The 13613-nt window shown below is 28.6% G+C and overlaps 1 protein-coding gene across 34 annotated transcripts in view; it reads right to left on the minus strand.

Annotated features, from left to right (window-relative positions):
• LOC107455746 (zonadhesin) overlaps positions 1-13613 on the minus strand; it is a 346128-nt gene that overhangs the window by 235606 nt on the left and 96909 nt on the right. For 29 of the 34 annotated variants that reach the window (XM_071181146.1, XM_071181200.1, XM_071181239.1 and 26 more), the window contains 10 exons: positions 13299-13364; positions 12265-12330; positions 10653-10700; positions 7305-7358; positions 7174-7221; positions 5747-5809; positions 5596-5661; positions 4878-4943; positions 2995-3060; positions 1183-1248 (listed from right to left, as the gene is read on the minus strand). In XM_071181146.1, coding sequence (XP_071037247.1) covers positions 1183-1248; positions 2995-3060; positions 4878-4943; positions 5596-5661; positions 5747-5809; positions 7174-7221; positions 7305-7358; positions 10653-10700; positions 12265-12330; positions 13299-13364 — 609 coding nt within the window. The remainder of the gene's footprint in view (positions 1-1182; positions 1249-2994; positions 3061-4877; positions 4944-5595; positions 5662-5746; positions 5810-7173; positions 7222-7304; positions 7359-10652; positions 10701-12264; positions 12331-13298; positions 13365-13613) is intronic. The other 5 variants (XM_071181181.1, XM_071181174.1, XM_071181173.1 and 2 more) reach the window with 3 other exon arrangements.

A 13613-nucleotide genomic window follows, 5' to 3' on the forward strand; every position in this document is an offset into this window, starting at 1 on the left:
ATAAGAGACTTCCTTTAATTTAACCAGACTAACATTAAAGAAGTTATTTACCTTTACGAATATTATAAAATTATTTTAATAAAATGTTTTTTGAAAGCACAAATTTTAAAATATGAAGATTTGTTCCATCCATAAGTACACGAAAGCAATATACGCAATTTCTTTCTCATTCGCATGAGTTTCATCTCATACATTTAGAATGCTTTCAAATGCATAAACTATGAAATCATTAAAATATACTACGAAAATAGATAAAATAATAAAATTAAATTATCGATTTGTTGAAAAATGTTTATTAATGATGAAACACTTTTTGCAATATACTTGACCTTACCTCCTTTCTCACAAGGTGTCACACTTCACCATGCAACCACCCCTTCGTAAATGTTAGGCTATATTACATAAACACTATAAATATTATAGTTCAATACTAAGTTATAGCTCATGTTTCAAATTTAATTATTGAACTTTAACATTGAGTTTAATGATATTTGTGAGCATAATAATAATAATGATTACATATGAGCACTCATTTTGTAGGAAATAAGATTAAGGTTCACAACCAAAAGAATAATTAACATACAATAGTATTAAAGTGCTAAAAAAGTTTAACTGAAGACAGTAGTATTTTAGAAAGTTGAAATTCGATATATTAGCAAGAGAATCTAACTAATTTTGAAAAACTCACAAAATTGATTGAATTTAAAAGAATGAGAATTACATTAAATTAATAAAAAACATAAAATATTATCGAATGTATAAGATTAATTAGTTATTCAGTATTTTATCGTAATATATTTCATTAATATATTACGATACGTTAATAATCAATAAGATGTGCTAGAAAATTAAAATGTAATATATACGCTGCTCTATAAAGATAAAGAAATGAAACTTAAAAAGCATAGCGGAAGATAGGAATTTTTACTAAATAAGATATAGTTATACGCATATATAAAGGTTTAAATAAAAAATTTCAGAGAATTTTATGAAAATAGCATAAATTATAAATTAAGTATTTAAATGGTATAAAATTGTACCTTGGCTTGGTCACAATGTTTAAAAAGTTAAAAAAAGTAGTTCATTTAAATTGAACAAAAAAGTTTGGTTAGATTGGAAGAACTTGGATTGTTCGGATTGTTTTTAGAATCAAAAGCTTCCTTTACGATTTAAAGATATTACCATTTTTAGATCCTGAAGACCAAGATGAAGTTGAATCATCCCACTCAGCAGTTCGAACACCATTTTCTAACAAAATATGATTTTATTAATGTTACGTTGTGAAAATGCAAGTATGTATAGTATAAATAAGTATGGAAACGGTCCAGAACAATGCAAGCGAGAAATATTTCCATAAGATTCAATGATACCAAACTCGAACCCCCTCTCCAGGAATTTCAACCCCATATTGTTGGAGTGGGGCCAACTTCAAATCCTTAAAAAGGAAACCCTATTTATTTTATTGAAGATTCAGATTTTCCAGAAATAAGTATTCAAAACAAGAGTAAAAGAATTCAAAGCATTTAATTCTAAATTGACAAAACTATCTTTGAAAGAAACGAGCTTAAGAGCTAAAAAAAAAGCATTATATTAATTTGTTACATAATCTTTTCTTTTACATCTCTTCTTTTTTTTTTTTATTCTGCACATTTCAATAGAGGGCGTTGTTTTCTTTTGTTTTAAGCGTTTCCTTTGCATTTAGTTTGTTGTGAAATCGCTGTTTGATCGGTTTAATGTGAGTTTTTATTTTCTCAAGATTTTGTTTGAATTTTTTTTCTGAATTGGTTTTATGTTTTTCATGTATTTTTTCCTGGACTTATACAAAACCTTCGGGGTACTAAGAGAGTTAATTTTGGCATTTAATTTGGCCTCTCTCTCAATAGAAAAGGTTTTGTTTTATGGCTTCCAAGGCCGGTACCCCCTGAAGACGTCGGCTTCGATGGTAATATTTTTATTTCCTTCGTTTTCTTTATTGCTATATCCAAAATGAGACTCATCTCTTGAGAGTCACTCTAGCCTTAAGGGAGAGGAAGGGGGACAAGTCTGGTGTTATTTCATTAGATAAGTTTTTAAAACATCAAATAAGCCTATTTTCATTTTTTCAATTTGATATGTATTTGTGATATATCTATTTTAAAGATGTTATAGCGTACGATGAAAGGAATCGTCAAATATAATAAATATTTCACAGCAAAAACGGTTTTATTTTTTCAAAATTTATGTAAATTATTGTTTTTAATAACAGCGCACTTATTACATAAATATGCATATAAATTTTGAGTCAGAATTAATTTTCAAAAATGACATAATTGCTTAAAAAGCTTTAAAATTTCAAAATTATGACAAATTTCTTTTGTAAAACATTATGGTATTTGTTTGTTAAAAAAAAGTCTTGAATTTTGAATATTAATAAAAAAATACGTAAAGAATAATTCAATAAAAAATATATTTGATGCTATGAGCTAGAGATTGGAAAAAAGAAGAAACATTTTGAGTACTCTGCACTCTATTAGAAAAATTCTTTCTAAATATCTTTGGTTAAAAAAAGGATATAAAAAAACAACAACACTACATTAGAATATATCTTACAATACTAAATACAACAGCAGAATTTTAAAACAGGCAGCGTATTTTTTTAGAAAATGAATTTTCCATATTAATTTAGCCTCTTTTATTCCGTTAAATACTAAACCAAGCTAAACTTTATAACAATAAGAATTTTCTACTATATTAAGGTTAGATATTCAGTAATGTATTAGATGCAAGTGAGTAAATTATAATATTAACAGAACACTTCAGTCAATCATTTTACATAAATATATGAATGATATTTTTAAATTTAATTATTTTGGATGATTACATTATAAAATTTAGCTTTTTAAATAGAAAGATGATAAAATAATAAAAATTAATTGCTATAATAACAAAATACTGCTGATATCGCCAAAGCTAATTATTATATTTATGGTAAAAGAGCTTAGAAAAAAGTTGCACCTTCTTTATAACCAGAAGACCATGATGAAAAACCGCCATTATCATCACCGTCTTTAGCTTTATTCCCTAAAATAAATTTTTTTCACTTAATACAGCTTCTAGAAATATTAATTAGCTTAAAATGAATTTTTTCATTTAGAAAGTATATTAAATTATAGAATATTTTAAAATAAAAATGAACTTTAATATTGCAAGAGAGGAAGTATTTCTTAGCAAATGCTAGTCGTAAAAATGTTATATAAGTTTGCTTAAATAGTAAAATAGACATTTTAAATAAACCAACAGTGGTATAAATCTTCACGTTTCTATAGTAAAATATGTTTTAAAATTACATGTTTTAACTTCTACTGAAGTACTTTCATGCATTTTTAAAATTACTATGCACTTAAAATTTAAATTTCTTGTGACCTAAAATTACAAAATACGATGCAGGAGTTTATGCATATGAAAGCGCTAGTTTTGCAGATACATTTTTGAGGTATTGTTGAGACTACTACTTTATACCAAAGTGGTGTAGAACCAAGGACAGTTCCTGGTCCATTGAAACACCAAGAATGTTCTTTACACTACGGGGCCTAAAATTGTAGCCATTTTTTGTAATTAGTAACACAAACAATTATAATTACCGTAAGATAATAAGCATACAAGAGTCAGTAAAGTTATTTTACAAGACAATATAAAGTAAGAATCATTAATTTAGGAGGCATAAGTACACTAATTCTTAAAATAAATTGTAAATTAAGCATACGCATAGCACAGAGTGAACATTACGACGAATTCGAACTAGACTTAATAGAGCAGAATTAGATAGTAATTATACATTATAAAATTACTTAATACTGTTTACAGATCTAAACATCCTTACTACATAACTAAAACCATTCATACACATTTTAAGGGTGAACTTTAGTTCCTGTACTTTAACGCCGAACTTTAGTACCTTCAAGCCAACTTGAAATCGATTGTACATAATTACAGACGCATCAACAGCGCCAACATCGGAGTTTTCTGAAGCGAAAATATTTAACGTTTGGGTTGAAAGCCCGTGATATATTGGTTCAAACCTTTTTCCGTTTAGGTTTTATTGAGTCTTATTACACACATTAAATTATATATAAACGCTCGATTTGCTGTTAATTCGCAAAAAAACGGTTCATCCACACATTTTTTTGGATCAACTTCAGCTGAGTGATATAACGCCCTCTGCACAGCCAGCAAGGTTAGTTCTGTCTTTCACATCGTCGCTAGATATAGTTCGTTCACCAAGTTGGCACTTGGCTCCACCTCCTCGAGGGCAGAGTTCCTTTCAGCGTAGGAGTAAGAAGAGAAACATCTTCGCGCTTGAAATTGAGACAACCCTTAATGCACGCCAAACACAAACAGTGACTTTCTTTTTCAGTCACTTACTTTGCTTTATCATTTGCTATTATACCTATCTAATTAAATATACTTTAAATTAAAAAACTGCTGTTTTCTCAGCAAAATTTCTTAAAAAGGACAAATTATTCACTCAAAAGAAAGAAATATCATAAAAAATGGCGCGAAATATCATAAAATTCAAGAAACATTTAATGTTAAAAAAATGTACTTAAAGTTTGCGAAATAAATATTTTTGCCAAATAGCAATCTTGTTCTGGATTGCTCACAACCTACTCCCAAAAATAGCGAAATAGTATCGTCGCATACCACGTGATGAAGAGGCAGCCAAGTGTCAACTCCTGGTGAACGAGCTACACTGTTGCTCAATACTTTACTTTATTCTAAGTTTATGAACATAATTCTCACAGTATAATCAGACCGTAACAAAAGTTTTACACTACCATTACAACAGAATTTTATGTTAACCAATAATTAAGAACTAAATTTTTAAAAAAAATGCGTACCATCTGTATATCCCTTAGACCAAGTTGAAGACTTGCTTGTAGATTCGCCATTCTGGGAGCTCTCTTCTATATAAAAGTTAGATAGATTTATGCATTATTTTGGTTTTATAATTAACATACTTTGAGATAACTGACTAATTAATAAAAGAAGAATTTTCTTCTGTTTCTAATAATATTCCGAGTAAATTGTGTTATTATACATTCGTGGAAAAAACTGTAAATTTGATAACATTTTTATTATCTGTTTCTGTTAAGGCATAGATAAACTTTATATTTTCTTTGGTGACTTTTTTCTTTCCCTATTTATATACATTTTGAATCTAACTCTCGTAACTTACTTTTAAAATTATATAATGATTTAATGTTCATATCAATTTATTAAAACATATAAAGGCTAATTTCCTATTCTTGAAAAAAAATATTTTTCTTTTATTGAGAAAGCGGAAACATTACAATTCAATATGGCTCTTTTAGCAATATTTCTTTATAAAAAATTTCTCATAATTCAATTGATCAGAAAAACTTATTAAGACTTTTGTCAGACAATCATACTAAATGTTACTGTCTGACAATAATACCAAACCATAATACTGAATGTGTTTTTCTTAGAAATATTTTATATCAAATTCGTTTACATTTCAATAAAACACTTTTGGTTTTCGTATATTTGAGAATTTGTTAGCTTCTAAAAAATATCAATATAAAATACGTTAATTACCCTTTTGACTTCCAGAAGATGAATATGAGGATTCAGATTGAGACTGTTCATTGCCACTCTCAGCATCTGCGAAATAAAAATAAATTAATGTTACACAATGAACGCAATGTTCGTGCCATTCATAGCATTAATTACCATATTTTATAATTACCATCTTTTACAGTTGAAAACCAGGATGATACTTGATTTGATGATTCAGAGTCGGAGGAACTTTCTAAAAAAACATTGTATTAAAATTTTGTCTAACAACTGAATGATAAATACTACATACTAAATTTTTAAAAAAAATTAAGGTAACTCTATGCTAAAAATTTTCTTTAGCAAATTATGAATCATAATGTAATAAATTTTAAAAACCTATTTTGAAAATTGAATTTTTATTACTTTATTCCAATTATCTAATAGAAAAATTACGTTTGCAAATCAAGCTCTAAGCACATTCATTAAAACGGACAAAACATTTTTTTCTGACAAATAAAAAAATATGCTTAGTAAAATTTTGGACGAATTTTAAAAGGGAGTAAATTTTCAGATATCCACAAAAATGTCTTTTCAGAATACATTTTTATACTAGTTCTTTTTTGAATTCTTGTAAAACTCCTATTTATTTAAAGTATTCTTTTATAAAGGGATAAAAAATCTCTTAAATAAGTTTCGCCAAAATGAAGCAAACTCCTAAAAATTTAGGAATACAATGTCAGTGACGTCGTCTTGAGGTATCTTAGCACTGAAATTTTGTATTACCTGTTTAGAGATAATGCTTATTAGCTAGGTTTTCTTACGCAGTTCCTTGATTGTTTAAGTTCGCAATTAAACGAAATAGGTTTAAAATCCTATATTTTTTTCTGTATTCTCTAGCAAGTTACAAATGGCAAAGGAAAGAAAACTTTTTCACCAACATAATATAATTCAGTCACTTTTGCGAGAAAAAAAAAATTCGGCATCTTATGGAAATAATGTTGATACGTTTCCTGTCAGGAGGTGTGACATATATCAAAAGTTCTTAAAATTTCGGATGATTTTAAAAATTAATTAAATATGAACGTAGAGGATAGAAATAATAAAAGACATTAATGCGTTCGGTTTAGGAAATCAGATATATAAAATCACCAACTTTAAAAATTAGTTATAAAAAGGTATGGGAAAAGCTATATATTAAATGGGAGAAGCTGTAAAACAACATTTTTGAATTAATCATCCTTTATGGCAACTGTTTGAGGACTACATTGCCCGTGCATATACTTCAGTTGGATCGGCATGACATGAAGAAGAAGGCATTATTTTGCCGTTTTGACAACTAACAGCATTATTTTGTAGTTTTGACAACTAACAGTGCCACCTTTTGAGGAACTTTATAAATAGTTCTTACATTTGATGGCAAAAACCTTGATTTTTCTAAGCATATAATTGCATATTTATATTTCTTTTCGTATTTTCTTTTTGCATGCATTCTTTAAATCATAGTTTATTTCTGGGACACAAGGTAAGTAGGCACAATAATGTTAAGGCTTAAATGACAGGTGGTATCAGATGCAACTTTAAATGAAAATGACGTGAAATATAGAGGACCAGTTCTACCTGAGATTGATGATGAAGAACTCGACTGACTACTTTGGTCCTCGCTTCCTAAAAAAATTTTTTTTGTTAACTATTATTTATAAAGTTTAAAACGTATTAGTATTATTGCTTTTAGTACATTATTTTATTACCTTTAGAACTGGAAGAAGACTCGCTTTGGGAAAATTCAATTTCCTTCTCACTTGCTGAAAAAACATTAAATAAATATTTTTAAGCATTTACTAATTATTTTTAATTTTCTTCAAACAATTATATTCATAATTATTTAAAAAGAATCATAATATTTCTGAATTGCTTTTAACAGTGTATTTAGTTGATCTATCATAAAATTATTGCAGTAAATTATCGAACTAATAGTTTTAATTCANAAAAGAAATTCGAGTATGTAATAAAGCATTATTATTTCCCTAATTTAGACAGCTAGACAATTCTGACTCTTTATTTCGACAACATTGTTTACTTAAATTTTGATTTGATTTTTTAAGTTTAAGATCATAATGTAATATCTTCTTGCATGTAATATCTTCTGAAAAAAGTCTAATGTCATATGGGTGGGAAGTAACACTTTCAGGGCCACTTTTACATTTACCAGATTTTGTTATGCTAGAAACATTTTCTTCAATGGGAGTATCACATTTCTGTACTACAGAAAAACTTATATTGGTATTAGATGCTGTCACCTCACTAATTTCAGGTCGTGATCTTTTCTCAAAATGATTAAAAATTGTTAAATTTTTGCGTTTTGACATCCTAAAGATCAAGATCTGTGCCAAGATATATATATATATATCAGGGTTGGGTTTTTGACGTCAAAAAGTGGTTTTTGACATGACAAGGGTATAATACTGGTTTAAACCGTCANTATAGTGGCACAGAAATATCCGCTATGCTACGACCTCAAAGTTTCGAGCTGGATTGAATAACTTCAACGAGCACAGTATCTCCTAAGGTATTGTTACTGATTTCTTCCCTAGTCGAAATAGTGGCGATGACGGGTTAGGCGATTGAATGAACTTTTTGTTAAGACAAAACAAAACAGATTTAGCAACAAGCGGCAGAGATAACTCTTAGTCTGACTAACTAACTCCACTAGCTAACTATTCAAGTTTTATCAGAGTACCTATCCAGTGTTGAATATTTACTCTTTCATCGCAATAGAAAAATAAATTGGAGGATGGAAAGGGGGTGCTGCGTTAACAGTAAGTTAAATCTCATAATGTACAACAGTTGAAAATCAAAATTCAAGTCGGGGTTATACATAACAATAAAATCGCAATTTGATACATAGTAATAGAAACAATTGAAGATAAAAGAAAATTATTTACACTATATACAAGAACTAACTCCACTGTACTCCGTTCCCCCTTTTATATAATTTTTCACTGCATCTCCAAAATTCTCGAATTGTCTCTAAGACGACAGAACGTCTAGGATTTCAGAATCATCGCGTAAAGACCTCGCGAATGACAGCCAGTCTCGAAAACTATCGCGAATGGCAGGACAGAAAGGAACCAGTCCGTAACAGTATCACGTGAATTTGTTTTCTCAGTATTCTGAGAAATACCGTGAGGAAAAAAAAAGTAGGCATAAGTCAAATACAAATATATAGTCTTAAAAAATAGCCCACATAATTTCTACTAAAGTTTTTATTTTTTACATTTTGTCTGAACTCAAGGGGGGTGTTTAAACCCCTAAACCCCTCCCTTGCGTGCGCCACTGGTTGATCTATCATAAAATTATTGCAGTAGATTATCGAACTAATAATTTTAATTCAGTTTTATTAACGTTATTAGGGTAAAAAATTTATTTGGGGATAAGAAATGAAGTTTAATTAAAAGTAATATTTCTTTATTGAAAACCAAAAAATTTATTTGTAGACATTAACTCAAAATAATCATAAAAATAAAGTTAAGCAATAGATAATACTATTTATTTTTTTAAATGCACCTTTTTAGAAATTAGCAGTAAGGGAAAAAAGGAGAGTCTTTCTTTATTAAAACTTTTATAGAATTTATCTTTCGTTTAATTTTTTAAGAAATTTATTACATTTGTTTTAAGAAAGAACACATTTAAATTATTTTTTTGATTTAAATTTTTGTAGTTACGCGTGAACAGTTTTGAAGATGTATATTTCAATATAAGAAAAGCTAGTTTAACTTGGAATTTTGCATTAATTTCTTCAGGAATACAATGACAATACATATTATTTCAATGTACATTTAAATATATATTATTTTATAAATATAAACAAATATCTCACATATTAAAGCAAAAATTGTTGCTTATGATTGTCATACTTAGAGCAAAATAAATAATTGGAATTTTCGCTATTGAGTTAGATTCCATAAATTATTATATTAAAAATATTTTTCACTATTTTTACACTAACCAAAAAAAGCACAAATAATAGAATAATTTTCAATCTAATAAGAAGGTGACACCGCAATATATTTATGTTATAGCTTTTGAAATGTTTTTGAAATGCTTACGAATGGTTTTCAAAAATGTAAATGAAAAAAGTTTCAATCGTAGGTATGGGAAAATGTTACTAGTTATGCTGTTAGAATTTTCATTCGAAATTCACGGTAAAATAACTGGCAGCAGAGATTAACCGCGAAGTTTCACGATTAGGAACATTTCTTTACCTGTACGGTTTTTAAGCCGTTTGCAACTGGTATAATTAAAAAACCGTGAATACAAAACTTTACGATTTTGTAACCATTTACTACTAGCATATTTGCAAAACCGTAAAAATGACGTTCAATTAAATATTGGAGTTAAGTTTATAGTTAAGAAATAGACTTTGGAATTAGGTTGAGGTTGAATTGTGTTTTGTCAAATGAATCATGAAACGTGGCTTAATTAGCTTATCTGGTAGGGCAATCTATCGTAAGATAGTGGAAATACTAGACATTTTCTTATCAAGCAGCTCTGTAGTGCTGCCAGCTGTGTGTAAATGAGAGTTTTGTATTTAAATACTGTAGGATACAGAAAACTCTATGCGGTGAAAGGATTGAAAAATATTGTCGTGTCAACGCCGGGATTCGAACCTTCATTCAATTGGTCATGAAATTGACAGATTTGCCCTGTTGGGTAAAATATGTACCCTGATGCAAAGAACTAAGTGGTTTCATAAGATAAACCTAGTTGGAGCGGATAAAATTCTGGTTGTTTAACAGTATTAGGTAAAAACAGACAATAAAGTACTTTTCTTACCATTAACAATTTGAATACTGTCTTTTCATGGTTATTTGATTGTTATGGTTGAATACGGGAAAATAACAATTAAATAAATTTTATTGAACCATTTTTTCCTAGAAAATTTTAATAGTGTACGTTATATTCCGTGATTTAAAATGTTGATGGGATATTTTTAAAGTTTTGCTGAATATAATATTTAAAACCATTACGATCATATAAAAAATATTTACCAATTTTATCAATGTATAATAAAGGTATTTTAATAGAAAATGATATACCTGAACTAAAGGACGAAGCACTGGATTTTCTTCTCTGACTGCGGGTTGCTGAAAAAAAATTATCGCACATGACACATGCATTGTTTTTAATGATTTGTTTAATTAAAATTGCATTTTCATACCTTCAAATGCCGAGAATTGTGAAGTTACGAGGTTTGTTAATTACTTAAACGGGGGAAAAAAAAGGGAAACTTATTGCTTTACTACTAAGGAAAAATTATACTGAAAACGCCAAAACTTGATAGCAAGTGGTCCTAGAGTGATTTTATAAGTATATTATTAGAAACAACTTTATAAATTTCATCAGATAATCATACTGTGCTTTTCATGTTCTTTCACATAAGGACTTCGATTTTCGATAGAATTTCCCCCCACTTAAATAGCAATATGCGACTCATAATGTGCATATCTTTCTTAAGACTAAGATTCTAAAAGTATGCATTAAGAATAGTCGATACAATACACCTTGCATATTCCCGGTAATTAAAATAATTAGAAAGTAAGTTTGCAAGTAAAAAAAAATTTCAACGCCCCTTTAATAAGATCAGGAAACAATTATAGATAAATTTTGAATAAACATTTGTCTCATTTTATTTTATGTCTTTAATATTCTTTTTATGATGCACTTCTATAATCACTCATTTAAGTTACTGAAAATGTACTTAATGACCTATGCATTCCAGTTAGAAAAAGTCATTCTGACAAAGATTCTAAATATATATATATTAAGAACAGCCAGTATCATACCTGTTGTACATTCCTTTAAACTAAAATGTTTAGCTAATAAGTTCCTAACCTTTTTTTGATTCACCCCGCACTTTCCAAGTTAAAAAAAAACTTTCAACGGCCCCTTATAAGGTGAAAAAACAATTTTAAATCAGTTATTAATAAAATTACCTAATATTACTAGTCTTTCAATATTTTTATTATTATTTACCATTTGCTTTTTTTATAACCATGTCTTCAGTTTAAAAATGTACTTATGGCCAATGTTAATTTAAATTGAAAACGTTTTTTCGTATAATTTTGAGGAAAAGAACTTACTAGTAGAATTTTAAAGTGTTTCATAAAAATAAATCTAATACTATTACGTTTTTCAGTTTAAATGGTTAAAAATCAATTTTCTTATATTTTACTAAAAAATTTAAATTATTTTAAGAAAAGGTAGCGAGGTTTATGCATATAATTAGGTACAATCCATCTTCGGTTTATTTCGTATAGCTTATACTGAGTGTATCATATTTTAAAATTGAATCACATAGTTATCTTTTTAAAGAACAAACAAAAAGAACACTAGAAGTTAACAAAAGGAAATTCGACGTTAATTGTACTTTAATAATGTCCCTTTGAATTATAATAAGTAAAAAACGCATAAATTGCTGAATTAAATTAATCACTTTTTTATAAAATGAGTTATAAGCAAACAAAAATTTACGAACATTAAATTTCTCGAATTAAAAATTTTTAATTTAAAAAAATGCATCATTAAACTAACCAAAATAACGTTTATGTTAATATAAAAAAAAACTAAATTTATTAATTTTTGATTTTTTAATTTATTATTTGATTTTGAAAATGTATTAATTTTATTAATTTTAAGTAAGGTTCTTACCACTCTGAGAAGCAGTAGCCGAAGACAAAGATTCACTCTCTGATTGTGCTGTTTGACTACTAGATCCTATGAAAAGTACTTATTTAATTAATATTTAATTAAAAGTTCTTATAAATAGGACGATTTAACATCACTTTGTCAAATCGATTGACTCAATTAAAAAAATTGAAAAGGAACAAAAATTCATTAGAGACTGACTTCTGAAATAAAATGTTTATTGTTCAGCAACTAAAAGCCTTTTGCCATTGGCGTTAATACTGTAGTGTATATCTACCCCTACAAAAATATAATTCAAATTCACGAGTATATAAGACATGTTAATTCGATTCTATGTTGGGATACCTTAACATAGATGAAGGTTGACATTGTCGATATCTACTCTTCCCACATTGGTGACCCGGACGTGATGTGATTACCCCCATCTTAACAATAACGCCCACTTCGATCTGAACATGCCTACTTAGATAGATGGTTCACATTGAACAGTTGACTTGCTACATGTGACTGCCACTTTATCCATCTCCTCGTGCTACTCTGTCTTGATCACACACAGCGTCGGTAAGTCGACTGCTAATGGCTACACAGGAGCAACCACGACGTTGAACTTAGTACAGCTCTCACAATCAGCAAAAGCACTGTGATCTTAATACATCTCTCCCGGCTTCTCACAAAGCAGCAATGAATCAACTAGTAGCATCCGTTCATCAAATTTTATCACAAATATAATTCAGTGGGGGAGTACTGTAGTGTAAATCTACCACTACAAAATATAATTCAAATTCACAAGTATATAAGACATGTTAACTCGATTCTATGTTGGGGCACCTTAACATAGATGAAGGTTGACATTGTCGAAATCTACTATCCCCCCGCCAGATTCAAAGCGGTGGATACTAGCTTTTGTTTGTGCATTCACTGGGAGGGTCAAGAGCACCCACATTGGGAACCTATGGTTCAGCTAAACTAACTAAAATCATGTTTATTTTGTATAACAAGGCCAAAATTTAATAATTCCTTAAACAAAAGTTTCTTACCACTCTGATAAGCAGTGGCTGAGGATTCAGATTCACTCGCTGATTGCACTATTTGACTGCTAGATCCTATGAAAAGTATTTATTTGATTAATAATTAATTAAAAATTCTTATAAAATTTGACGATTTACAGCATCATTTGTCAAATCGATTGACTCAATTAAACAAATAGAAACGAAGCAAATTCTCTAGAGATTGAATTCTAAAATCAAAATTTATTATTCAACACTAAAAGAAAAGTTTTGCTGTTTATTGGAGTTAATACGTTTTCATTTGCAGATCTTTCCTTCGGGAGCAGTCCACCCAGCTTCAACCTT

Source organism: Parasteatoda tepidariorum, chromosome 1, assembly GCF_043381705.1.
Source record: "Parasteatoda tepidariorum isolate YZ-2023 chromosome 1, CAS_Ptep_4.0, whole genome shotgun sequence".
NCBI lineage: Eukaryota > Metazoa > Arthropoda > Arachnida > Araneae > Theridiidae > Parasteatoda > Parasteatoda tepidariorum.